Raw genomic sequence first — 27756 nt, forward strand, 5'->3', positions numbered from 1 at the left:
TTTTGATTACCTCCACCCCCATCTGCCCTCCCCTCCATCATCTCCCCCCTTTTATTTTTTTTTATCTTCCTCCCTCTTCTTTCCTGTGGGGTAAGATACCCAACTGAGTATGTATGGTATTCCCCCTCAGGCCAAATCTGATGAGAGCAAGGTTCACTCATTCCCCCCTCACTTGCCCTCTCCCCTCCTCCCACAGAACTGCTTCCTCTTGCCACCTTTATATGAGATAATCCACCCCATTCTATCTCTCCCTATCTCCCTCTCTCAGTATGTTGCTCTCTCATCCCTTAATTTCATTTTATTTCTTTTAGATATCTTCCCTTCATCTTCAACTCACCCTGTGTCTGCTCTCTCTCTTTTAAATATATTTATATATATATATACATATATATATACACACATATATATATAAACACATATATATGTACACATACATACATATACACATAGATATAAACATACATACACATTCACTTATATATATACATAAACATACACACACACACACACACACACACACATATATATATATATATATATATACATATATGCATATTCCCTTCAACTACCCTAATACTGAAGTCTCATGAATCATACACATCATCTTTCCATGTAGGAATGTAAACAAAACAGTTCAACTTTAGTAAGTCCCTTCTAATTTCCATTTCTTGATTACCTTTTCACGCTTCTCTTGATTCTTGTGTTTGAAAATCAAATTTTTTATTCAGTTCTGGTCTTTTCACTGAGAAAGCTTGAAAGTCCTCTATTTTATTGAAAATCCATATTTTGCCTTGGAACATGATACTCAGTTTTGCTGGGTAGGTGATTCTAGGTTGTAATCCTAGCTCCATTGACCTCCGGAATATCGCATTCCAAGCCCTTCGATCTCTTAATGTAGAAGCTGCCAGATCTTGGGTTATTCTGATTGGGTTTCCACAATACTCAAATTGTTTCTTTCTGGCTGCTTGCAGTATTTTCTCCTTGATCTGGGAGCTCTGGAATTTGGAAACAATATTCCTAGGAGATTTCTTTTTGGGATCTATTTGAGGAGGCGATCGATGGATTCTTTCCGTTTCTATTTTGCCCTGTGGCTCTAGAATATCAGGGCAGTTCTCCTTGATAATTTCTTGAAAGATGGTATCTAGGCTCTTTTTTTGATCATGGCTTTCAGGTAGTCCAATAATTTTTAAATGATCTCTCCTGGATCTATTTTCCAGGTCAGTGGTTTTTCCAAGGAGATATTTCACATTGTCTTCCATTTTTTCATTCCTTTGGTTCTGTTTTATAATATCCTGATTTCTCATAAAGTCACTAGCTTCCACTTGCTCCAATCTAATTTTTAAAGTAGTATTTTCTTCAGTGGTCTTTTGGACCTCCTTTTCCATTTGGCTAATTCTGCCTTTCAAGGCATTCTTCTCCTCATTGGCTTTTTGGAGCTCTTTTGCCATTTGAGTTAGTCTGTTTTTTAAGGTGTTGTTTTCTTCAGTGTATTTTTCAGTATTTTTTTGGGTCTCCTTTAGCAAGTCATTGACTTGTTTTTCACGGTTTTCTCGCATCCTTCTCATTTCTCTTCCCAATTTTTCCTCTACTTCTCTAACTTGCTTTTCCAAATCGTTTTTGAGTTCTTCTATGGCCTGGGGCCAGTTCATGTTTTTCTTGGAGGCTTTTGTTGTAGGCTCTATGACTTTGTTGTCTTCCTTAGGCTGTATGTTTTGGTCTTCTTTGTCACCAAAGAAAGAATCCAAAGTCTCAGCCTGAATCTGGACGCGTTTTCGCTGCCTGGCCATATTCCCAACCATCTAACTTGACCCTTGAGTTTTTCAGTGGGGTATGACTGCTTGTAGACTAATGAGTTCTATGTTCCACGTTTGGGGGGGAGGTGCCAGCTCTGTCAGACCCTCACTACTCCTTCCCCAAGAACCCCCAGTCCAGACTGGGCTTAGATCTTCAGCAGGCTGTTGCACTCCTGGTGGGCCTGGAGCTGGAAGTAACAACAGCTGTAGCTGCCCCACCTCCGCTGCCCCTGGGGCTGGAAGCAGAACCGCGAACTCCTTCCACTCCTGCAGCTTTTCCCACTAACCTTTTCCGCAGTCTTTGGTGTTTGTGGGTTGAGGGGTCTGGTAACTGCCACAGCTCACATATTCAGGGTGCTAGGGCCCCCTACGCCCGGCTTCTGGTCTGGATGGTCCACGCCACTCAGGCTGGGCTCTGCTCCACTCCGTTCCCAGCTCCCAGCTCCCAGCTCCCAGCTCCGTGTGGAATAGACCTCACCCAGAGACCATCCAGGCTGTCCTGGGCTGGAGCCCTGCTTCCCTCTGCTGTTTTGTGGGTTCTGCCATTCTAGAATTGGTTCAGAGCCATTTTTTATAGGTTTTTGGAGGGACTCGGGTACAGAGCTCACTCTAGTCCCTGCTTACCAGCTGCCATCTTGGCTCCACCCCCTCATTCCTCTGTTTTATCCTAAATTCTTTGAGAACTTGGATTGTGCTTTTTTTATCGTTTCTATCTTCATATCTCTGTTATCTCTATTTCTGTCATTATATATCACTATACAGAGTAGGTTCTTAATAAATGGCTGTTAAATTCAATTAACTCAATTCTTAAGTCTACCAAAATGCAAATAAACATCCCTGACAAAGGTCTTGTCTAAGCCCTTAACAACTAACAATTTATCTGTCAGTTAACACCCTACTGGGAATTAGTAGCCAGGGGTAGGAAATTTTAGAGGGATGAAGTAGCCACTGATAAATGAATTGTGAAGATATTAAGAATTTCAACTTCTCAATTTTACTTACTGGAAGTAAACCTATACTCTAGATTACTAATGTAAACCCTCTTGATTTTGCAATGAAAATACTGAGACCAAAGAGATGTAGTGACTTTCCAAAGTGACAGATGGTGTAAATATCAGAGCTGGGACTCAAACCCAGATCTTCTGCTATCAAAATTGATTCCTTTTTCCATCAGACCACACAACCCTAAAATTACTAGCTCTGATTTTTTTTCCTGAATCAACCAGGTGTTGAGCACTTAGCACAGTGCCTGACACATAATAGGTACTTAATATATGTTTATTGGACTGGACTGTTTTCCTGCATTAATGAGTTATTTTGACATAATGTTGTTCATCCTTTCTTTTCAAAGAGGAGCAATGGCATCATGATGTTGGGGTAAAATAGTGGGTGATGGGTGACGCCTTGACTTGCATGTGAATTGTATTTAAGTGAGGCAGAGTTGTACAAAGTCCTTACTCTCACTCTCTCTTCCAGAGTCGTTAGAGTCCAGGGACAGGATGAAAGTCAAGGTGACTGGCAATGGCCCAGGATGAAGTGAATGACCTTGGTGTCTTCAATGTCTGATCAAGCTCTAAGTGCTCTATGGTGCCTGCTTCAGTGCTTTCATCGCTATTGGAATAAATCATTCTTGTCTGCGCATTCTTCCAGGGAAGTCTTTACATACTTGGGGTAGACATCCACCAACTCACTGACAGGTTTGAGGCCTGACGGTTACCTTCAACCTTGTTTATCATGTCTCCCAAGATGGTTTTACCAGGGTGTGCCTACTGTACATGCTACGGCTCTTGGAGCCACAGATGGGAGTTGGGTGACAGGTGGACGCCAAAGATGGATGAGCATCCCTGAAAAGGGTGTATGGAGTGTTTAGGGAGGACTAACTCCTTTAGTGTGAAGGCATAAGGTAGGCATATCCTAGAATGATGGCTATTTAGACTTAAAGGTCTTTGCTGAAAAGAAATCAACCAAGTCCCTTGGTAACATCCTATCCTCTCTCTGCCGTTCTTGTCCTCACCTGTCATATTCAGATTATTGGTCACAGAGTATTTACTCGTCATACTATATTAGGTTATTACATTTATTAAAAAAATTCTCCAGCAGTCATAATATACAAAATTCATTACATTAAGCGTCTGTTGTGTTGAAACACAGAACCTGACAGATATTTTAAATTTACCAATCTTCTTTTCTACATCTAAGGAACAGATATTTTTCAATGTAGTTGTCTTCTAGGGAATTTGATTGATGATTGATTTTTGCATACTCGACTTTGTTTTAACAAAAAGGAAACTGAAAATAGTTCTGTGTATTTAACAACAAAGGAGCTAATGTTTCTTGCTTTTTCTGTATTGATTTCCATTTTTTGCAGATAATAGAATTTAGGGAAGTGGAGATTATTTTAGGGATACTCCCAGTTGAAAAACAGGTCTAAGTTCTTAGTATTTTCTTTCCTTATGGTATTCAACTAGGCAGCTTTTATTTATATTCAAGGAGGAATTATTAAAACCAAAAAAAAACGGGTAGCTGGGAGCTAGGTCCAGTTATAATTTTTATAGGTTTTTTATACCTTTAAGCAAAGAGCAAGTTTTATACATTCAATTTAGTTGGACTATGACAATGTTGCTTTATCACATGGAAAACCTTGTTATTTGCCCAGTCTTGAGTATTTATCAAGAACTGAGGCTTCTATAAGGTGATTCATCATGAGCTTGAAGGAGAATTCTCTTTTACAACTGAGCAATGACCCCTCTCCTTATCCTCATTTGCTGATGAAAAGCAGTATTGATGAAATGTGAAAGATATTCTTTGACCAAAGCAAATAAAGCTTAGATTTCTTAATAATAGTAACACCTATTTTATGGATAAAGACATTCCATTCATTAGAGAATTCTCTTTGGAAAGCTATAAACTTATTCCATTGATCAAAATGGCTTTGGAACTCATCTTTGGTATCATCTTCAAAGTCTGTTAAGCCACACAAGAAAATCTGTCTTTTCACTTTGTAGTTCCATCTGTTTTTGACCCCAAATAATATGACTCATATTAGTCACCCTCATTTCATTCACCAGACTTGGCTTTGAATATGTTTTAGCTGACTACAAAAAGATTTGAGTAATGGAAACATTACTGTAATAAGCAGATAGTTTTCCAAGGTGACTACTATAATAGGAAAACAACAACCCATTTTGTTGCAGAGACATAAGAACAAAGCAACTGGGGATTTGCCCCAGGGCACTAAAATTTAGACTATATTGATAGTATTTTCACTCCTTCAGCTACTAGATAACTAGCTTAGACAACTAGATAACCAAATGTATCATCTTGTTAGTAAGAATAATTCAAATAACAATTCATCATAATACAGTTATCAGATGGTATACTTCTTTTCCTAGAGGAAACATCATCCTCATCCACACCTTATCCTTACACCCTCAAATCCCCAGGAATGGCCTCCATAGCAGTACCTTCAGGATGTCCTTGTGTCTTTGCTCATGGGGAACAATGTTCCATGGTCTCTGTCTTCTTTTCCATTAACAGAGGCTTGTGTCCCAGGGTCTTTCTTCACATTTTTTCCATTGAATTTTTCTTAACAAAAACTCATTTGAGGGTATTGATAGGCTGACAAAATCACAGAATCATAGATCTAGAGCCGGAAGGAACTTTAGAGGTAATCTAATCTTATCCCTTAATTTTACAGTTAAGGAAACCAAGGCCCAGGGAGTTGGTGACAAAGTCACATGAATACTAAGTATCGGTGGTGAGATTTGGGCCTAGATCCTCTGACTCAAGAACCAGTTCTCTTTCCACTATACCACATGTCATGCTATTTAACCTGGTGACTTTTTGGTGAAATTTACTCTGGTTGCCAAAATTGCTAGGCACGGTTCTGTTTTTATATGTAAATTGATGTATATTTCTTTATAAAGAATCTGATGCTCACAACTTGTTTATTCTCTGTGACCCATTACAAAGAAAATGATTACCTTGTTACTGCATATTAAGTGGAATGAGCAGCCCTGTTCATGGTCTATGGCAGCTGGGAACCATGGAGAAATTATTTCCCTTTTAATCATTAAAAAGAAACTTTTTTTTATACTTTCTTTTTTCTTTTTTTTTTTTTTGGAGGTGGGACAGAAAGGCAATTGGGGTTAAATGACTTGCCCAAGGTCACACAGCTAGTTTTGTGTCAAGTGTCTGAGCAGGTTCTCCTGACTCCAGGGCCGGTGCTCTACTCACTGCGCCACCTAGCTGCCCCCAAAAGAAACTTTTTTAATGATTAAAAGGAAAAGAATTACATTACAAACATGTTTTAATGTTTTCTGCAGGGTTTTTCCACTGAGATATATTTTTTGCACTTCATCTTCTGCACTGTTTTACAAAAGACTCTATATATGTTACCTTTAGTTCCTTGCTTGTTCCCATAAAATGAGCTTAGGGTTTTCTAGGCACACCAGGGAGGGTGAGGGGAAGAGAGACATAGGTCTTACAACCTTAATCCAGTGCAGGAAAGAACATGGACAATAAGTTAATATTTCATTTATATAAAGCATGAAAAGTGAAAAAATGATATGAATTGATGTTGGATCAATAACTTTAGGGTGATGATAACATTCTATTTATTGCCTTTCTGACAGGTGAGAAGAGTGGCACAGTTTTTCAAGTGGATCTTTCATACTTCCTCTCCCAGACTACTTCAGCAATGCCAGATTTCCAGAAGCAGCCCATCAATTCAGGGACAGGAGAGAATTAAATTGTGGATCATCTCATTCTTGTCCCATAAGTAGAGTTAGCTTTTCAGTTATTGCCTTGTATAGTTTTCAAACAATATATAAGGATTGTTATCTTTATACAAAATATGATTCTCTAAGCTATATACCCTTCCTCCTCTCTGCATTAGTCATGGCACAATGTCTTGGGCATCTTTCCATACCTTCCTGTACACTATTAACATTGTTCAAGGAGGGGAAAATGGGTTGCTTCAAGTAATAATGCTATAAAGCAAACAAGAATTATCCATTGCTGATGGGAGCTGAGAAGTACCTGCATTTAGCAGCCAAGCTAGACCTTGACAAACACAAGGAGATTGCCTTTCTCAGGGTACAAAGCTAATCACTAGCCTTTTCATTTTGATGGAGCATGATGGAACATGATCAAGAGCTGTTTTTTGAATTCACTACATGGCGTATTTAGAACATTAAATCAGTAATAAAGTATGTTTAAGACCTTCGAACAAAGCTGGAGATAGTGATAACAGAATTGGAGTAAGAAGGGAACTTGTAATTCATCCAATCCAACTGATTGTCTGATCATGGATCATTTTTACAACTCCCTTGATAAGTGGCTATCTAGATAGTCTTTGAATATCTCCATTTGTGGGAATTCACTACCTTACAACATAAGCAATATGTTTCATTTTTATAACTTTTAGGAAGTTCTTTTTTATTATTAGGTGCATTTTGCTTCCTTGTAACTTCTACCCACTAGTTCTAGTTCTTCTCTCTTGAGTCAAGAAGAATGTTTTATAGTTTATCTTATATTCTGTACGTAATTATTGATGCTGTCTCTTTGATGGACTGTAAGTTACTTGAGGGGAAGAAATGTTTCTCTTTTAATCTTTGCATCCTGCTTGCCTACCATAGTTCCAGGGCACATGGTAGGTGCATAATAAATGCTTGTTTATTCATGGATTGATTCCATTTTTCATGTGACAGCCCTTCTGAAATTTTACCACTGTGATTGTGCCCTCCCTATATGTTCTTTTCCAGGCTAAACCATTGTAGCTCCTTCAAATGAACATCATATGACATAACTCTTAATCACTTCATATATGCATGAAAAGGAACCTGTATTTGCATACCTTTTGTGCCCTCCGTTTATCAGCTCGTTGATTTTGGTGGTAGATTCGACTGAAGTTGGAGACAATCACAGGAACAGGCAGAGCAATGACTAAGACACCACTCAGGGAGCAGATGGAACCAAAGATCTTTCCAGCAATGGTCTTTGGCACCATGTCACCATACCTAAGAAAGAAAGAAAAAATAAGTATGTAATTTTAAAAATCCAATACAAACTTGCCTTTGAAATATCAGAAGAAATATTACAATGGTTAAAATTTACTTTCTGCTGTTAGCCCAACATCTTTTTCATATGCATAGAATTTTAGAATTAAAAGGAAGCTTAGCATCTTAGACAAGTTTCCTCTTTGTCCCCACAAATATTATTCCACAGAATCAGAGCTATGAAGGACTTTAAAAAAACTGTCTAATCCAGCTTCCTCATTTTAGTGACTCACTCAAGGTCAGAGAGTGACTTAGTGACAGAGATGGTACAAGAAAACTGGTCTCCAGAATTCCAGACCAATGCTTTCTGTGTTGTGTCAGGCTTCTGCTGATTTATTACAACTTATGGCTTCATCATAGACCATTTCTGATTCTTATTAATAGCCATAAAGTATGCAGATATGAATATCAACATTTATATTCCAACCATGAAAAACTTACTTTAAATTTTAAAGATATCTTTGGTTGGAAAATACTCGAAGGCAAAAATGGAAAGGACAGCAGTAACTCTTCAATTATTACTTTATCAAGATGAGTTTTTAAAATGCTGCAACTGGTATTTTATATTTTTGTGCTGAAAGTTGCAATGTAAATCATATGAAATATTTCCTAAATCATTGTTTTCCAAATTGAGTAGGTTGTGAAATTCAGATGGGCTTTATAAACAAAAAGGTGGTAGCCATGCCCCAGGAGGTTGGCCACCAGGCAATGAAATTGTGCCTTATTTTCTTGGTCACAGAAAGCTGTTAAATGGAAAAAAGTACAAAATTACCCTTCAGTCTTTAGGACACACTTCTACATCTTTGATGATGGTGGTGGAATATTGTAAAAGGGGCCGGAATATGAAAAAGATTATGAAACAGGCATTAAAATATATCAGTTTAACTCTTGGTTCTCTTGAGGTGTAAGGTAGTTTGGTGGCCTCCTGGAAAGATGGTTGGAGAGTTTGAATCTTGTTCCTGACACTAGCTATGTGACCCTAGACAAATCATTTAACTTTTTGTGCCTCAGTTTCTTCATTTGTAAAATGAAGAAGTAAGAAGTGAGTCCATTATTGCTGCAAATTGACAAATTATTGAAGGACTTGGAACACATTCATATTGATTTTCTCATGATAATTGCAACCAAGGACAAAGAAATTCAAGTAAATGGGAAAAATACCTCCCAGGTTTTGAAAGACAAATAATAAGTAATGGAAATCTCACTGTAATGAATGGGTAGTTTTCCAAGGTGCTACTATGATAGGAAAACAATAACCTATTTTGCTGCAGAGATATAAGAACAAAGCAGCTGGGGATTTGCCTGTTTAGACCTTACTTTCCTTTTTTGTTAAATGGAAGGGGTTGAACTATAGGACCTATAAAGGACCCTTTCAGTCCCAATATTATCCGAGTTAGTTGGCTCATAATCCCAAAGGCATCAGGAAATACTACTTCATGAGATATTTATTCTTCTTCCAAAATAGAGAATTCTTCCATCATGAGAATTAGGTGTAGAATTAGAAACTGATATTTCAAAATCTTTTGTGGGCAATGAAGAAGTGGTAAAATGTTTTGAAGAACTTGACATGATACTACAAAGTAAATGGTTATTTCACTTGATGGCTAGTGACTTCAAGGCAAATGTCGGTATAGTGAAAAATGGGAAAAAAAACTATGAATATTTTGCTTGGAGATCAAGAAATAGAGTGAGCTAAAGGCTCATAGTCTAGTCAGAAGCCTCATGGCTGGAGATCATAAAGATTGTCTTCTGGTCTAGAGCAGGGATGGGGAACCTGAGATCTTGAGGCCTCATGTGGCCTTCTAGGTCCTTGGGTGTGGCCTTTTGTCTGAGTCCACTTTTACAGAACAAACCCTTTTATTAAGGGATTTGTTCTGTGAAATTTGGATTCAATCAAAGGGCTGCACCTCTAGACTATTGAGCCTAAAAGTGTTGGATATGGTAAGCATCAAATGACATCATAAACTTGAAATTGATATTATCTTAATAGACAGAAAAGAAAAGCATATAGGAAACTTCCATTGTGGGTATGTACCTTTAGTCGGATGCTAGGCTAGTTGGATCAACAGTCAAAGTAAACACCAGATGAGAAGACAGCAGCTCCAGTTCAACCTGTTCCTACTTTAACGGATCTCTGATCTCATTGATGTAGGTACTTTCCCCACTAATACTGACCAAAGTAATGTGGCGAGAATGAGATATAACAGATAGCTTGAGAAATACATAAGAAAATATATCTGGAACTGAAAGGACCTCAAACATCATCCTTTCCAGCCCCCTCATTTTATACACTAGGAGATTGAAAGTCACATAGGTAAAAAGTGACAGAGGTGGGATCCCATAGTTATTACCAGAACACAAGTAAGGGTCTCTAGTTTGTTGGGTGGATCCTTTCTGGAGGATTTATGGAATGATGTGGTCAAGAATTGGGCAGAATGAGAAGGCATGAAGCACTTGGGATTTTATATTCTTGGGCTCAAAGTTCACTGCAGACAGTGACTGCAGCCATGAAATTAAAAGATGCTTCTTGGAAGGAAAGCTATGACAAATCTGAACAGAATGCTAAAAAGCAGAGACATCACCTTGTCGACAAAGGTCCATATAGTCAAAGCTATGGTTTTTCCAGTAGCAACGTATGGCTGTGAGAGTTGGAGTATAAGGAAAGCTGAGCAATGCAGAATTGATGCTTTTGAGTTGTGGTGCTGGAGAAGACTTTTGAGAATCTCTTGGACAGCAAAGAGTTCAAATAAGTCAATAATTAAGGAAATTAGTTCAGGCTCTTCACTGGAAAGTCCAATACTGAAGCTGAAGCTTAAATACTTGGCCACATAATGAGCAGATGGGAATTATTGGAAAAGACCCTGATGTAGAGAAAGATTACAGGCAAAAGGAAAAGGAGAGGGCAGAGGATGAGATGGGTAGATAGTATCATGGAAACAATGACCATGAACTTAGACTTCAAGAGATCACAGGGGATAGAAGGGCCGGGTGAGCTATCCTCCCTGGGGTCATGAAGACTCAGGCATGACCCAGCGACTCAAGAACAACAACAACAACTACTACTACTACTACTACTACTACTACTACTACTACTACTACTACTACTACTACTACTACTATGAGGAGGACTTGGGACCTGCACAGCTGAGGGAGTAGAGGATTTGGACTTTTCAACTGTGTTTTAATACAATCATAAGGGAGTGATGGCAGTGTCAGCATTAGGCTCTGAGAATGAGTAAGACATATTGAAGAAAGACACACAGAAACATCTGAGGACACCAGAAAAAGGACTTCTAGGAGATATGTTACCCAATCAGCACGTGAGCTCTAAGTGTGGGCCCATTTTACCTTGGAGTGTACATGTACTGGTGTGAGGGTGTGTCACACATTTGGGGGAAACGTTTTAGACCAACTTTTTCTTTACAATAGTTAAATATCCTTGGCTAATTCATATCGGCTGAGAATTATTGGGGAAAGTGCACCAGTGTGGGCTTGTGAGGTAGAGTGTTAAATAATTATGCCCAACTTCTCAGGGTTACCATAAGAACCCTGAGGGTGAGATGTAATAACCACCATCTGGTAACTGACTTGCTAGTCTGAGTGTGGATTGGACCATAAGTCAATAATCTGGGACAACTTATTGTTGCCGTAATTGGGACTTGACATGACTCCCACTTAGGTCTGGTGCACTTTCGTGAAGATACATACAATTAACATGTAAATATGGCAACGTGGAGACAGGGACTAATTGCTGTTAGAACACGCTTTTCTTCCTTTTACACATACTCTTGTTCTTTCATAATATTTCTTTCTCTTTAAAGGCAGTATTGATATTCGTTTTAAACACATCGTCTATTAACAGATTGGTAGCTGAAGATGTGGGGGCCCCAGTATGATTTACACTGGGCCTTGAATTTCCTTAGGAAAGAGATAGGATGGTATGACAAAAAGAGCACTGGATTTGGAGCCAGAGGTCTTGGGTTCAGGTTTTGCCTCTGTATTATTTGTGGGAAGTCATATACCTCTTTGAGCTTTAGTTTTACTGTCTATAAAGGATTGGATTAGAAGTATTCTATGCTCACTTTCAGCTTGAAATCTATGATATTATGATAGCTTTGGGTAGGGGCAGTAAATGTTAACTTGAGATCCAGCTAAGACAGTGCTTAGCACAGTGCCTGACGCATTTAATAAATGTATATTGATTGATTAATTGATCCAATGACTGATGAGACAGCAGCCTGCTCAGGGGAAGGGCAGTAGGTAGGGCTACCTCATTTAGTTATGCCATGGTGGGGGTCTTGCTTTTGCTCACCAAATTAACTATTCACTAGAGATCTCATCTATATTTTTTTCCTACAGAAAGAAGTAAAATGTCTTTATGATGAAAAAATATAATTTCCTTCAATATCAAATGAAGAGATATCTTAGGATACAAAGATTTTTGACTACCAATATTTATGAATTTGACAACTTTTGAAATTTATAGATATTGCCTCTAAGACTGCCTGCTTTTAAATGATGATCTTTTTCCGTCCTTGGCAAAACTACTTATACAAGTTTGGCTCCTCATAGTTTGTTCCTTACATTCTGTGTTCTTAAATTTTATGCTAAGTCTAGCAGTATTATAAATTCCATTTTTTCCTGCTGTCCTTTAGATGCTTGATCTTATGTTGTTAGTCTATTCTAAAATTCCTTCAAAAACTCGTAGAAGTTACATGTTTTTTATTCAAGACTTGATCCATGGACCATGTATGGTTCTAAGGTCTTACAGAAAAGAAATATTTTACTCAACTCAACTTAATAGAAAAACAAATTACCCTTTATAGAGAAAAAAAATAAAATAGAATTTAATCATGTATTGAGTTGTTGGGGTTTTTTTTTTGCAAACTAGAGACAAGAATTGTATTTTTTGGGGGAAGATATCTTTTCATCCATTCCTCTTATCTCTTTTCTTTCTCCTATTCTTACCAGTTGTGAGTGAAATTAAAGCATTATTTCCTTGATCCTTATCTATTGTGGACTACTGTTATGTCTGCCCTCTTCTTGTACTTTCTATTAGCTAAGTGCTATAAAGAAGTTACAAGTAGATCACAATAACAAATTTAAATATGTACAGCTATACTGGGGAATATTAGGCTCAAATTCTACATTTGCTATTAGGTCTTGAAGATTGAGAGACAGTGTGCCATAATGAATAGGGATCCAGCCTTGAAGCCAGAAAGACATAGGATCAAATCTCTGGCCCAATATTGGCTTTGTGGTATTGGACAAATCACTTAACCTTTTAGTATTCTAGGCATTTCTCTAATATTACAAGTTTCAGAGAAAGTGCCATCTTGCTTTGGGAGCAGGATGTTCCTCACACAGAGTTCTTTGTAGCAATGAAATCATAGGTCAAGTCCCAACTTCCTTGAGGAGCAGACCCTTGCAGTGCAGAGAAGAGGACTGATAATTGTTGATAAAACACTTAAACTTTGGTTTGTCAATATTTTAATCTAGAAAATTCTTCAGAAACTTTACACAGAATCTTAGGGTACCTTCTCCCACAAATTTCTCATGGGTTCTCATATGATACCAAAATAAGTGGTAAATTTTCTGAATGTGTTAGAAGAATAGGTAATTTGAGAAAGATATGGTTTTTCATGGCTTAAGGCTGCTTGTATGAAATAACATGTATGGGCTTCATAGTAATTTTGTATCTCAAAGCTCAAAAAACAGTTTTGCTTTTCTGAATTTTTCATGTGTGAGCTGGTTGTGTTTCCATATTGACATGGTCTCAGGGCATTAATTGATCTCATCACTTCTAGGACCTTCTGATCTAACCCATTCTCCCTAGTGTCAGTCCCCATTCTCTCCCTGTTTCTTCTAGGACAAAATACACAATCCCCATTCTGGTCAGTCAATAAACATTTATTAAGTCTCTACTATGTGCCAGACATAGTGCCAAATGATGGGGACACAAAAAGAGGCAAAGGACAGTCCCTTTCCTCCAAGGATCTCACAATCTAGTGAAATTATTTGAAGTCCTTCACCTGGTTGCCAAGTACCTTTCCAGTTTTATTTCATAAGAATCCCCTTCAAATACTTTCTGTTCCAGTCAAATTGGCCTCCTAGCTCTTCACCTGGCAAACATCAAATCTCCCAGCCTATGCCTAACCCTACATATGGAATCTACTTCCTCCTTGGGATACCTCATAAAATCCTTTGCCATCTTTACCTCCAACATGAAATTTTCCATAATCTCCCCAGTTATCAGTACTTGTTCTCTCTTGAAATTACTTTGTTATTACTTGGTATTTCATGTGTGTGTGTATATTTTAAAATTTGTATATATATTGTTTCCTCCCAGTGGAATGTTTCCTTTAAGGTAGGAATAGTTACATTATTATCTTTGCATCTTTAGGGCCTCATATAGTACCTGCACAGGGTAGGCACTTAAATTCTTAACTAATTGAACAATCCCAAATAGCTTTATTAAAAACATGGTAAGAGGTTACAGTTTTTGACAAATCTGATTTCAGACCCTTACTGTGTGACCCTGGGCAAGACACTTAAACCCTGTTTACTTGTTTCTTCCTCTGAAAAATGAGCTGGAGAAGGAAATGGTAAACCACTACAGTACCTTTTCCAAGAAAACCCCAAAAGGGGTCAGGAAGAGTCAGACATGACTGACAAAGTGACTGAACAATCTATTGAACTACATGCTAAGGTTAAAAGAATGATGGATCTAGGGGCAGCTAGGTGGCACAGTGACTACAGCACTGGCCCTGGAGTCAGGAGGACCTGAGTTCAAATGTGGCCTCAGATACTTGACACACTTACTAGCTGTGTGACCTTGGGCAAGTCACTTAACTCCAATTGCCCTGCCCTCCCCCTGCAAAAAAAAAAGAACGATGGATCTGCAGTCAGAGGATTTGTTTTCAAATCCTAGCCCTGCCAGTTGCTATCCCCCAAAGTTCTATAAAGTCATTTAACGTCTTGGAGCCTCAGTTTCCTCATTTGATTGTAGAAAAGAGCAGATAAGCTTATATCATTAGATAAGACACAGCCTGCTACTTACTGAGTTTGGTTATTTTATTGTAGGCGCCAAAGGAGGAAAAAAAGGAAACCAAGTACTTTGCAAGTAGCCATAAAAATAGCCTAGATCTTGGTGCAAAAGCAAGAAAATGCTAATTTCAAATAAAGCCTGGATGCTTTTTTTAACTCACTTTTCCTCTTAGAATTAACACAGCCCAAATTAGTAAGTAGAAGGGAGAGCAGTGAATGGATTTCTAAACACTTGCTCTGAAACTCAGAAATGGTGTGTGCATTATATAGGGCAGGTGCTGCTATAATAAATATACTCTTTATTTCAGTGATTACAATGGCATCTAAAACATCATTTATTTTGAGGGTGTAGTTATATTATGTTTCAAACAAAAGATGTCTTTAAAAAAGATGAAGGGGACTGGGGTTTGTATAACACCCTGGGGAAAGCCATTAGCTGTCTGTATTTCCTTTAAAAACAAGTATTGATTCTATGTTTGAGTTCTTTTCCTGCAACTAGGTCAGTAGAAATTTCTGAGTGCAGGTCAAAGTGAGCTCCGGACCAGTTCTACTGATCTAAAAGCTGGCTTACTTTACTAACTAATAATTCTAACCCCCAATGATCTTGGAAACTGTGTCACTTCAGACTTTTCTGCCAATCACTTTGGCTTTCTAGGATGATATTATCTACTTCACCAATTTTTATATTAGCCTCTGATGGTCCATGTTCACAAACAGACCAGTTTTTTTCCCTTGAGAGTGATATAGCAGGGATGCCTATTTAACAGAAATTCCATATGAGAAAGAACCTCATATGTCACCTGTAATAGATATGTTTTATTTGGAAATTGGTATTTGTTCTCTCTCGGAATTTTACTTTCTCTTTTTGGACACATCTATGGAAGCCATCATCATAGTATCTTGGCTACTTTGGACATTAATAAATTTAGTTTGAAAAAAAAACACCATTTTTCTTTCCCCTTTAAAGGTGATCAAATGGAGTGTCACAATCTGCTTATCTTACAAAAATTATTGACACACCAAAAAAAAAAAAGATGCAAAATGAAAAAATACAAAGAAATCAGGGAAGCATAACTAAGAACTATGACCACAATTTCTTCCAAATTAGGAAGGAAGACAGACTTTTATTTAAGTATTTGGTGAATGATTAATGGTACATATGGTCAATATAAATAGTCTGCCGAGAGACACCTCATTAAAGAAATAACATCACCACTTAGTATTTTGCAGCTGCAATAACAAAACATTTCCACCAGGGGGCAGAAAAGGCTAAATTACTGCTGGCAAACACTACTTACTGTCTATTGAGGTGTCCTCCACAGTTGGAGAGGGAGAAAAGTATTTCCCATTAAATTGCTTTACTGATTCCTTATCTTTTATCTAGACCTACACAACATTTTAGAGGTATTTGGAGCAACTTTTCTTTCCAAAAAAAAAGTGAAATAACAAAAATAACTCTCTCTCTCTCTCTGTCTCTCTTTCTCCACTTAAAGAAGAGATGCAAACAATCCAGAAGACATCTTGCTGTTTATTTTAAAATATTTTGCTTTTTATTTTAAAATGGAGTAATTTCTGCATTGCAAAACTTTAATATAGTTTCATCTGAGACATTCAGGGAATAGGATTCCTATTGTGGGAAGGGATAAGAAAGAGAGAGGGAAAGGGAGAGGGAGAAGGTGAGAGAGGAAGAAGGAGAGAGGTAGATAGTAAGGGGGAGAGAGATGGAGGAAGTAGAGAGAGGGAAGGACAGAAAAGGGGAGGAAGGTAGATGGAGAAAGAGAGGGAGGGAGAGGAAAAGAAAAAAGAAGAACAGGGAGAAAGGGGGAAGGAAACAGGAGAGAGGGAGGAATGGACATAGGGAGAGCAAGAGAAAGAATGAGAGACGGAGGGAAAGAGGATTAGAGAGAGAGAAGAGAGGAAGGAAGGGAGGAGGAAAGAAACAGAAAGAGAGACATTTTAGGAACTATTTAAAATATGTATTTTTAAGTTGAGCTTAGCCACTTAGACAAGAATTTGTAACAATTGTAAAAGCTGAAACATTTTCCCCTCTGTGTGTGTGTGTGTGTGTGTGTGTGTGTGGTGGGGGATTGGGATGGGGAGGGAGAGGCATTATGGTGTAGTAAATAGAGAGCTGGATTTGGAATCAGGATGACCAAGGTTCAAATTTACATTAGACATTTACTAGATGCCACTTAATCTCTCTGGGCCTCAGTTTCTCATATGTAAAATGAAGGCATTGGACTAGATCTCCTCCAAAGTCCCTTTCCAATCTAAAGCTATATTTCTTTCTGCTATTTCATGTTTTGGCCAACACAGAGGCAGAAGGATGCTTTGAAAGATGATCGCTACAGCAAGAAATCTTTCCTAGATTAGGAAAGGAAGGAAGCTGGAACGAACCTCAAGGTCCAGTCTCTCTATTTTACAGATAAGGAAGCTGAGGCTTACAGAGGCTAAATATCTAGGTGGCACAGCTATTAAGTGTCAGAGCCACTAATTTAAAAGCTCGAGAAAAACATCCTTACTGAAATGGTTACAATCAAGTTGCAGACATTCATTAATACAATTTTCCAGGTTATTTTCACTTTTGTAAATTGTGTCTGTATGAGCCTATGTTTCTCAGAAAAAAAAATACTCACCCTACTTTTTTTTTACCAAGTGAAAAATGCTATTTTGAATAATAATAGGTCTTATTTATATAAAACTATGTCTTGCGAAGTTCTGTACACACATTATTTGATTTGATTCTCACAACTCTGTGAGACAGGTACTATTATTATTTGCATTTTACAAATTAGGAAACTGAGATTCCCAGAGTTTAAGTACCTTGCTCATAGCCACAACACCAAGCATGCATCTGAGGAAGTATCTGAAACAAGATTTGAACTTTTGCTGATTGAAATTCTAGAATTTGAGTCATGGTAGTCTCAATTCTGAGATCCATGTCTATTGAGATGAGTCTATTTTCAAGATGAATGAATGAACAAATGAATGAATGAATTTATATCAACAAGGACCCAGTATAACTGGGTAAGACTGAAAGATTGAGTTTTTTTTTCCTAATTCATTTCCAGCTTGTTAAACTGGTCACTGATAAATAGTAGTGGGCTCTCATTTCTATCTTTCTGATCTTCTGAATACGTCCTTCCTTTTTAGGAGGTTTAGTCTTTGGGCACAACAAACCAAGAACTGAATCTTTTCTTGTAATTTCTCTCCCTTACTTTTTCATTCCTATTGTGACTAATGAGCAACTCACATTACTTAATTCCTCATTAATCCCTGCATATTTATCTCAGAAGTTCTAAAATCATTTGAGCGCAAAAGTCATGTGTCTAAATACAAAAAGAATGAATACCAGAGGCTTGACATATCTGGTATTACAAAACCACTTAGAAATTATGAAAAAAAGAGACTAATACATAATTCAACCTCATCTTACTCTAGAAAGGCTTATTTGGCACTAACCAATCTCCTTTTTTTTACTTATCACTTTTATGTTAAATACCTATTAAATTCAACATGGTAAGTCCTTTATTCCCTTATCTATATCACTCTATGAACCACCTTCTGATATCCTATATATTTTTACAAATGCTTCATTGATGCTTATTTTTCTTTCTTCTCTCAATATTTTTCATTACCATTAATAACCCCACACATTCTTATTATCCATATGCCTGAGCCATTTTTTTCCCCTCTCAATCTCTGCTTATGGTTGCTGTGGTGTTACTCTATTTCTATGTGTTTACTTCTTGGGTAACAATCTCCTTTTAAAAATAATAGTAGCTAGCATTTATGTAGTGTTTAGTGTTTGCAAAATGCTTCATGAATATTATTTCATTTGATTCTCATGACAACTATGGGAGGTGGTTGCTATTATTATCCCTATTTTATAGGTGAGGAAACCAAGGAAGGCAGAGGTTAAATGACTTGCCCGGAGTCATAAAGGTAGTATATTTTTTTCCAAGTTGAATTAGAACTCAGGTCTTCCTGACTACAGGTCCAGTTCTCTATCCCATGTGCCACCTAGCTGTTTAAAAAAAATAATAAGGCCATATTTAATTATGGATAGTCTAGGAGAATAAACCCACCCCAATGAATAAACATCATAGAATCATAGAGATTCATACTATCCTTTAAAACAAAATAAAGCTACACTGACATAATTGCTACCCCTGTCCCAAAGCCCATTGGTATGGAACTCTCTCCTCATTGGTGGAAATAAATGTCCTGAGGGGTGGGGTGGAGGTGTCAATAATGGGGAGCTCCAGCCTTCTTCAGTCCTCTTTGGGTATTCTTCAAGCTTTAAGTCCTTAAAGCATCAAGTCGCTTGGGGTGCTTCTGGCTTCCAGCTTTGAGAGGGAAGATGTAAGCTTGAAGGCAGGGACTATTTCTGCATCTCTTTGTATTCCCCCACAGTTTAGCGGAGTATTTGGGAAGTAATGATTAATGAATGTCTATTGATTCTTAATCAAGAAGCATAAAGGTGATAACAAAAGATAAAACAGGTAATTCTGGTAACATAACTTTGAAAAATTTCGTATAAAAAGTATTGCATTTAAGACAAAAAGTAATAAAATGACTGGGGAAAAATCTTTGTAACAAATATCTGTGATAAGTGTTTGGCATCCATGATATAAAAGAAATATGTAAGACCGAGGCCCATTCCTCAATAGAAAAATTGGACAAAGGTTATTAACAGTTTCCAGAAGAATTGTAAACTGTTAATCCACCATATGATAGAATGTTTCAAATCACTAGTAATAAGAGAAAAGCAAATCAAAACAATCCTGAAATTTTATTTCACATGCAGCAAATTGACAAAGATGAAAAAAAAAATGGGAATAGTCTGTGTTGGAGGGGTTGTGGAGACCGGTCGTTCATTGGTGGGGTAGTCAATTAGTGCAAACATTTTGAATTATGCAAATAAAGCTATGACCTAGAGCTCTCATTACTAGATACATATTCCAAGGAGGTCAATCAATAAAGAGAAAGCTTTTAAATACACCAAGGTAGTCATAGCAGCACTTTTTGTGGTATCAAAGAATTGGAAACAAAGTAGATTCCCATCAATTGAAGAATGGCTAAACACACTGTGGTGCATCAATGAAAAGGAATATTGCTATGTTTTATGAAAAGAACATGATAAATGCAGAGAAACAAGAAAAAAATTACATGAACTGAAGCAAAGTGAAGTAAGCAGAGCCAAGAAAATAATATATACGATGAATGAAAAAAATGGAAATGGAAATAGCCACAAAAAATTGAAAATAGATGTTGCCAATTATGAAGAACAGCTTTGGCTCCAAAGAATAGGATATCTCCTCCCACTTCATTCATTTGCAGAACTGTGAGAGGTTCAACAAATGTGGAACACTGAATAAAACATCAGATCTTTTCCAACATATTGATTAGTTTTGCAGTATTTTAAGAATCTTTTTCTTACTTTTTTGTTGTTCTTGATTGTAAGGGATGGCTTTTCGGGAATGACAATTGAGAAGACAGAGGGAAATCGAGGCAATGTTAAAAAATTAAAGATCAATAAAATCTATTAAAAATAAAGGACCTTTGATTGATTGATCAAAATTTTCTTTTGATCCATTATGACCTCAGAGTTGTTGTGACATCCCAGTAAGATCCTATCCGCATTTGGCAGACTTTAAAGTACTTTATTATTATTGTTATTTGTTATTACATATGGAGGATGTATGCTTGAAAGGTAAGTGAAGTGTTCATTCCAGCCTCCCAGGCTGTTTAAGAATGATTTTTCTCCAGAGGACCTGGGAGTTTTGAGTCAAAAAGAAGTGAGATTGTACTTTTCTTTTCTCCCAACTCGAGATACTGATAATTTTGAGCTACAGGTACTTCTGATATGTTAAATTTTTACATGGAAAAATCTGAATGAACTTGATAAAACAGATTCTTTCCTTTCATTTTAAGAAGAAAAGATACAGAGAGGAAAGAAGGCCATCCTAGGGAGTAAGTCAAACAATAATCCTGTACAATATGTCCCAGGGTTAGTGTATAGTCAGCTACTGATCCCCTCTATCCATATATCTCTGGTCTGATGTTCAAAACAGCAACCTTAGAAGCATTGCAACATCTTCAAGGAATGATTCAATTAAACTCATTGCACTGAACTAAAACAGGAAAACAGAAAAATACATTTTGGAAAGATTTCGTTTTTTAACAAGGGCAGAAATGGAATTTTTTTTCTATTGAGGTTATCCTTCAGTTAACTGGAGAATTCAATTAATGAGATCATCTTACTGCTGTAACAATCTTGTTAATGCAGGTTTTTGCTGTACTTATTTTCTCTTATCTTATGGGTTAGAGACATAAATCCATGTAGATGAGCCAAATGGAAATTGAGAAGGTAAGAGAAATACTCTGGGTGCCTGTATAGTTTATAAAAAATTGTATACAAGGTTATTTTTTCTATAAATCTCTCAGCACATTGTGGGAATGATTCTAAGTGTTACAGTTCTTATAATAGTGTTGTTCTTGTATTTGGTATTCCTTAACCAGGCTTCTCCTTGTCATTTGTTCTGCTCCCTGCTCACACATCCACCCACACTCACTGGGCCATGAAGAGGTAGCATATTCTGTGCTGCTCACTGTTACTTCCAGGCCTTTACTCAGTGAGCATCACTTCTTCCACCTCTCCACCGTCGGATTATATGACTTTGCTCAGACCTCTGTCACTCTTATCTGTCAGCCTCTGGGATACATCCCTACTCTCTTCAATAGCTTCGGCACCCGGATCAAAGCATTTTTCTTGACCTCAATACCTCTCCTCATTCTTGATGACTTCAATCTTCATCATGATGATATTTCTAATGTCTGTTTCCTGAGTCATGACCTCCTCCGTCACTTGACTTAAGACTCCCAGAGATGGGTACAACATTGACCTGCCTTCACATTGGTATACCCCTGAGAGCCCTAATACTGCAATTCTTCCCGTCATTCACAAGTTCCTGCCTTGCCACCTTTCACTGCTCATGAGCCTGCTCTTCATTACTTTGATCTTTGCTCCCATTCTCTTCTTCTAGTTCATCATATATATTCTGGCTTCCCGACTTTCTCTTTACAATCTTGACATTTTAGTTGGGTGTTTCAGCAGGGTGCTATTTTCCATTCTTGAAGTCTTTTTCCCCTTGTCCCTAACGCTGAGTTTACTGCTACAATTTGCCTTCTGTCAGCCTCCTCTCAAGCTACAAAGCATTGCGTTTGGAAGTCACCGAACAGTGGAAAGTAGGCAGGTGGCAGAGTGCCTGGAGCACTAGACTCGTTATTAGGAGGAGCAAAGTTCAAATCCTGCCTCAGACACTTAATAGCTGTATAACCTGGGGCACATCAATTAGCCTCTATGTGCTTCCATTTCTATATGTGTCAAATTATAGATGGACTCAATGGCCTTTAAGGTCTCTTCTAGCTCTAAATCTATAATCTGTAATCTATGATGAATAGGTCTCCTAGGAATTCATGCTATTTATTCTCTGCTGAATAAGAATTAATAGTTCTATTCACCTGTGATTAACTCCCCATCACAGGCCTGCATAATATAAGGCCCGAGAAAGGATTTTGGGTGGTTGTAATGTGACCCTCGGCTATGTTGTGGGTCATGTGACAGTCACCTGAAATCCTTTGTCAACTCCCAAGTGGCCCATGGGCTGTATGTTGTACAGGCCTGCCCTATATCACACAGTTTCTAAACCAGGGTGAGGAACCTGGGGCCTTGAGGCCACATGTGACCTAGGTCTCAAATGCAGCCCTTTGACTGAATCCAAACTTCACAGAACAAATCTCCTTAATAAAAGGATTTGTTCTGTAAAACTCAGATTCATTCAAAAAGCTACACCCAAGGCCTTGAGGTCACAGGTTCCCCACCCTTGTTCTAAACATTCTTCTTTCTTCTTAAGCCCCCAATTTTACCTCAGTCACCTTTCCCTAAGTAGTTGACCTTGCCTTCTGTTTCACTGAGAAGACTGAGATCATCCATCATAGGCTCTCTTGTTTATACTTCCTCATGACTCAAAATCTGTTTTCACTTATTCTTTCATTCTTCCTCCTGGTCTCACAGGATAAAGTCTTCCACTTGTAATATGGGTGCCATCCCCTCACCATCCATCCTGGGACCGGTCACCACTTACTCTCATCTTCAGTCATATTCCCTCTACTTACTCCTTCCTCATGGTCTAGAAACATGCCACAGACTGTTTTATTCTTACCTGTTACCCCTCTCTTAAGTTATCATACAATAGCACTTTCCCCCTTCATTGCTAACCTTCTAATAAAAGAAACCTACTTTTGCCTCTTCTACTTCCTCATCACTTGCTTACTCCTGAACTTCTGTAACCTGGTTTCAGTCATCATCACTCTACTGAAAGTGTTGATTCTAAGGTCACCAGGGATCATTTGATCACCAAATCCAAAGACCTTTTCTTGGATCTTCCTCCTTGACTTTGACCTTGTCCTGAGGCATCTAAGTGGTACAGAGGTCAGATCACTGGGACTCGAGTCAGGAAAACCTTAGTCCAAATCTAGTGTCAGATGTTTCTTAGCTGTGTGACCCTGGGCAAATCACTTAATCTTAGTTTGTCTCATTTTTCACATCACTAAAGTGGGGATAATAATAGCACCCATCTCTCAGGGTTGCCATGAGAATTAAATGAGATAATAACTGTAAAATGTTTAGAATACTACCAGGCATAGTAGGAAATACTATATTAATGCTAATTATTGTTATTATTTAATACCAGTTTGTATCCTCTCCTTCATATCACCTTCCGTTGATTTCTGTAACAGACCTCTCATTGTTCTCCTTCCTTCTAAGTACTTCTATTCAGTTGCCTTGACTAGTTCATCTTCCTCCTTATGTGAGTATTTCCCAAAGCTCTGCCCTCCACACACACACATCTCTTTTTTCTTGGCTATCTTCCTTGACAACCTCCTCACATCTATGCAAATGGCTCCCAAATCCAGTCTGAATCTCTCCCCTGAGTTTTCTCGTCACATACTTCCCTGATTTAGAAAAAGTGAACCAAAACATCTATGGTAGCATTTCTTATATTAGAAACAACTGGAAACAAAATAGATGTCTATTGCTTAGGAAATAGCTAAATAAGTCGTGCAACGTGACTGCAATGGGATACTACTATCCTGTAAGAAATGATGGATACGATGAATGCAGAGAAGATGGAAAAGCATATCAACTGATGCAAAATGAAGTAAGAAGAACCAAGAAAACAATATACACAGTGACAGCAGCAATGCAAGTTGAAATAACAACCGCAAATCAATGGAAAATGAATGCTGTGGAATCATGATCTAGCTTTGTTCCAAAGAAGAGATGAGAAGGCACTTGTCTCTGTTTCTCTGCAGAGGTGAGGGAGTCTAGGTAAGGATTATTGCATATAATGGCAGACTTTTTTGAAATACTGGCTGTTTTTTCTGAACTGTTTTCCCTCCCTTTTTATTCTTTGTTATAAGGGATTGTTCTGGGAGTGTACGTGCATGTGGTGGAGGGAGGATCTGTTGGCAAATGTAGCTGATGTTAAAATAAAAATATCAATAAAATGTATCAGAAACAAAATAGAATTTCAGTGTCTCCCCAAGATTTCTATGATGAAATACAAAATTACATTTAAACTCATCTACAATCTGACTCTAATTTACTTTTTCGGTCTTATTTTACTTTACTCCATTTTTACATATCATATGTTGCAATCAGACAGAATCACTAGTTTTATTCCTTGCCATCCTCCTACCTGATCCCCACCACTCCCACAGCTATACCTCACTCATTTATTCCTCATTCCTGGGACACATTTCCTCCATTTCTATGTCTGCTGGAATCTTTTCTCTCCCTTCAGGTCTCAACTCAGCTATCACCTCCTCCATGAAGGCTTTACTGTTTCTCTAATTTAAAGTAATATTTACCTCCTCAAAATTTCTTAGAATACTTTGTTGTGGTGACCTGTGCCATAACTACGTCTCATTTTTTAGCACATTCATTTTCTTATTTGTCTTCTCTGCCTTATCATGTTATAAGCCCTTTGAGAGCAAGAAGCATGCTGCTTTTTATCTTTGTGCTACCAGTAGAGTGACTGTGCACATAGTAGGCATCTAGATATTTTTAATAGAATTTTGTTGAGTAAATCTTAATAAATGCTCAGTGTAGATGATTAATAGATGCTCTTGAACAATGGTGTCAGTAAATATTTCTCCTAATATCTGTCCCAATATTCTCAATCTGTGACCAAAATGACTACTCCTTTCTTGATCTCAGTACCGGACTAAATTCCCTTTTGGAGTGGCATGTATTCCTTCATTTCAGATGCTCAGCAACCTTGTGTCTCTTCAAGGCTTAGCTTTGGTGTTACATTCTCCTTCCCTGATTCCCCCAAATAAAAGTATCTTCCACACCTTAAATGTTACATATGCATGATTGTATACTTAGCTATCTTGCATAATAATTATGTCTATTACTCCCTTCCCCCTGTGTAAGCTCCACGAAGGCAGAATAACTTACACAGTTCATTGCACATAGTAAGTCCTTAATAAATGTTTTCTGAATTGAATTTGTTAATTTTTAAAATTTTTCTTCACTGTCAATGAACTCTTATAAAGGTCCTTTGTTGCAACTTCTGAAATTTTGTTAATCTTACCTTTCCTAAACAATGAGACAATGGAAAACAGAACAAAACAAAAAACTTGATTAGTTCTTACAAGACCTAGATAATACATATCTTCCCTTTACTACAAACTAGGTATATGTTCTTGGACAAATCACTGAGCTTTCTATTCCAGTGACACCGATCTCCAGGCTATTCCATGTATGAGATACTTTACCTCTCAGCTTTGGGAATTCTTTCAGCTTGACCCCTATGTTTGGAATGCTCTCCCTCATTTGCTCAGCCTACTGACCCCCTTAGCTTCCTCTAAGTTCCAACTAAAATCCCTGATTTCCCTGGAGGACCTCTCTTAATTCTAGGACCTTCCCTCTGTTAATTACTTACTATTTATTCGGTTCCCGGGAAGCTAGATAGTGCAGTGGGTAGAATGCCAGGCTTGGAGTCAGAAAGATTCATCTTCCTGAGTCAAATCTGGCCTTGAACAGTGCTGTGTGATCCTGGGCAAGTCACTTAACACTGTTTGACTCAGTTCCTCTTCTATAAAAAAATGACCTGGAGAAGGGAATGGCAAACCATTCCAGTATCTTTGCCAAGAGAACCCCGAATGGGGTCACAAAGAGTCTGACATGACTGAAAAATGGCCAAATAACAAAAATTTATCCTGTATATAGCTTGCTTTGTATAGATTTTTTTGTATGTTGACCCCCCCTCCCCCACCCTAATAGATTATAAGCTGCTTGAGGGCAGGGACTGTCTTTTGCCTGTTTTTGCATACCCTGTATTTAACACAGTGCCTGGCACAAAATTGTTGCTGTTCAGTCACTTTCAGTCATGTCCAACTCTTCTCGACTCCATTTGGGGTTTTCTTGGCAAAGACATTGGCGCACAGTAGGCATTTAACAACTAACTGTTTGTTGATTGATCGATTACCTCATTTTTTCAATCTGCCAAAAGAAGTGTTTGGACTTAGATGATCTCCAAAGTCCCTTCCAACTCAGAAGTTCTTTAATTTGTTTGAGGGTTTGGGGCCTTAGTCAGCACAGAAATATTAGTTTTATTGCTTTGTCACTTCACCAAATTGTTCTGTAGGGGACCTGAGACCACAGCAGTGATACGTAGTGTTCTTGACTAAGCAGAAGTATTAGCAACTTCTTGCTACACTGTTTATTTAAATACGCCTGATAAGCAAGGCAGTCGAAGGAGTTGAAGAACCAAGGGAAAAATCTGGGCTTGCTTGTAAGCTGTAGGCAAGTACGTTTCTGTCAAAAATCCCTATTTTGATCCAAGGTAAAATGATAATCAGCTAAGGACCGAAAATGTCTATTTTGACAGAGTAAGAAAAAATGCCAAACATGAAGCAATGTTATAAAGATATCAAATTAGCTCTGACAGTTGCAAACTGTTCTACTTGCTTGAGACAGGCACTGTAAGTGGTTATAAGAGCTGGTCCCTGGAGATCCCGAGCTGTTGGGGACTAAGTGCTGACAAGTGACCACTAATGAGAGTAAATGTTTCAGGGCTGCAGCCTGCACCTTGCATAGGGGCCTCACACATAGTAGGCACATATGCTGAATCGAATCCTGGAGCACATTATCTAAATGCCATTGCTAATTAGCTAATCTTTTAAGGGAAAGTTAAGATATTCCCAAAAGAGTTGCCTTGAAGAATTAACAGTGTCTGAAGATATTACCAGGGACTTTTAGACAACTTTTTTTTTCCCATTATCAAAATACAGATACATTTTCATTTGTAGTTAAAATGTCAAGGCTTCACTTTGATGTAGAAATTAAAGTGAGAAAAATGATAATTAAAGAAAAAAAAGCATAAATCAACGCACCAAGATTATGGCTGAACAGTTAAGTAATAAAATGGAAACATATTATGTCTGGTGTTTGTTTATAGTGAGGTTTTGACTTTTAAAGACTGATTTTTGTGATTGTTCTCAAAGTCGATATTATTAATATGTGCAATTTTTATACCATGATAATTTATAGCATGAGTATATCTATATTTATAATCATATTTAAAAGATAAACACAGAGCTGTTTCTGTCACAGAGATATTCAAAGCTTCAGGTCAAGTCCTATAGAGACATTTTTATACCTCCAATGGACCGCTTTTTCAACTTGGGTAGCTGCCACTAGGTGATGGCTATATGTCTGATTAGAGTATCATACTCTGGATAAGAGAAAGAAATGGCCACCCTATTTAAAAAGGTTTTTA

At 37.7% G+C, this 27756-nt stretch overlaps 1 protein-coding gene across 1 annotated transcript in view; it reads right to left on the reverse strand.

Annotated features, from left to right (window-relative positions):
* LOC118851054 (potassium voltage-gated channel subfamily D member 2-like) overlaps positions 1–27756 on the reverse strand; it is a 59447-nt gene that overhangs the window by 25559 nt on the left and 6132 nt on the right. The window contains exon 2 of the mRNA XM_036760630.1: positions 7651–7813. Coding sequence (XP_036616525.1) covers positions 7651–7813 — 163 coding nt within the window. The remainder of the gene's footprint in view (positions 1–7650; positions 7814–27756) is intronic.

The sequence above is a fragment of the Trichosurus vulpecula genome, chromosome 5 (assembly GCF_011100635.1).
Source record: "Trichosurus vulpecula isolate mTriVul1 chromosome 5, mTriVul1.pri, whole genome shotgun sequence".
NCBI classification, from domain to species: Eukaryota; Metazoa; Chordata; class Mammalia; order Diprotodontia; family Phalangeridae; genus Trichosurus; species Trichosurus vulpecula.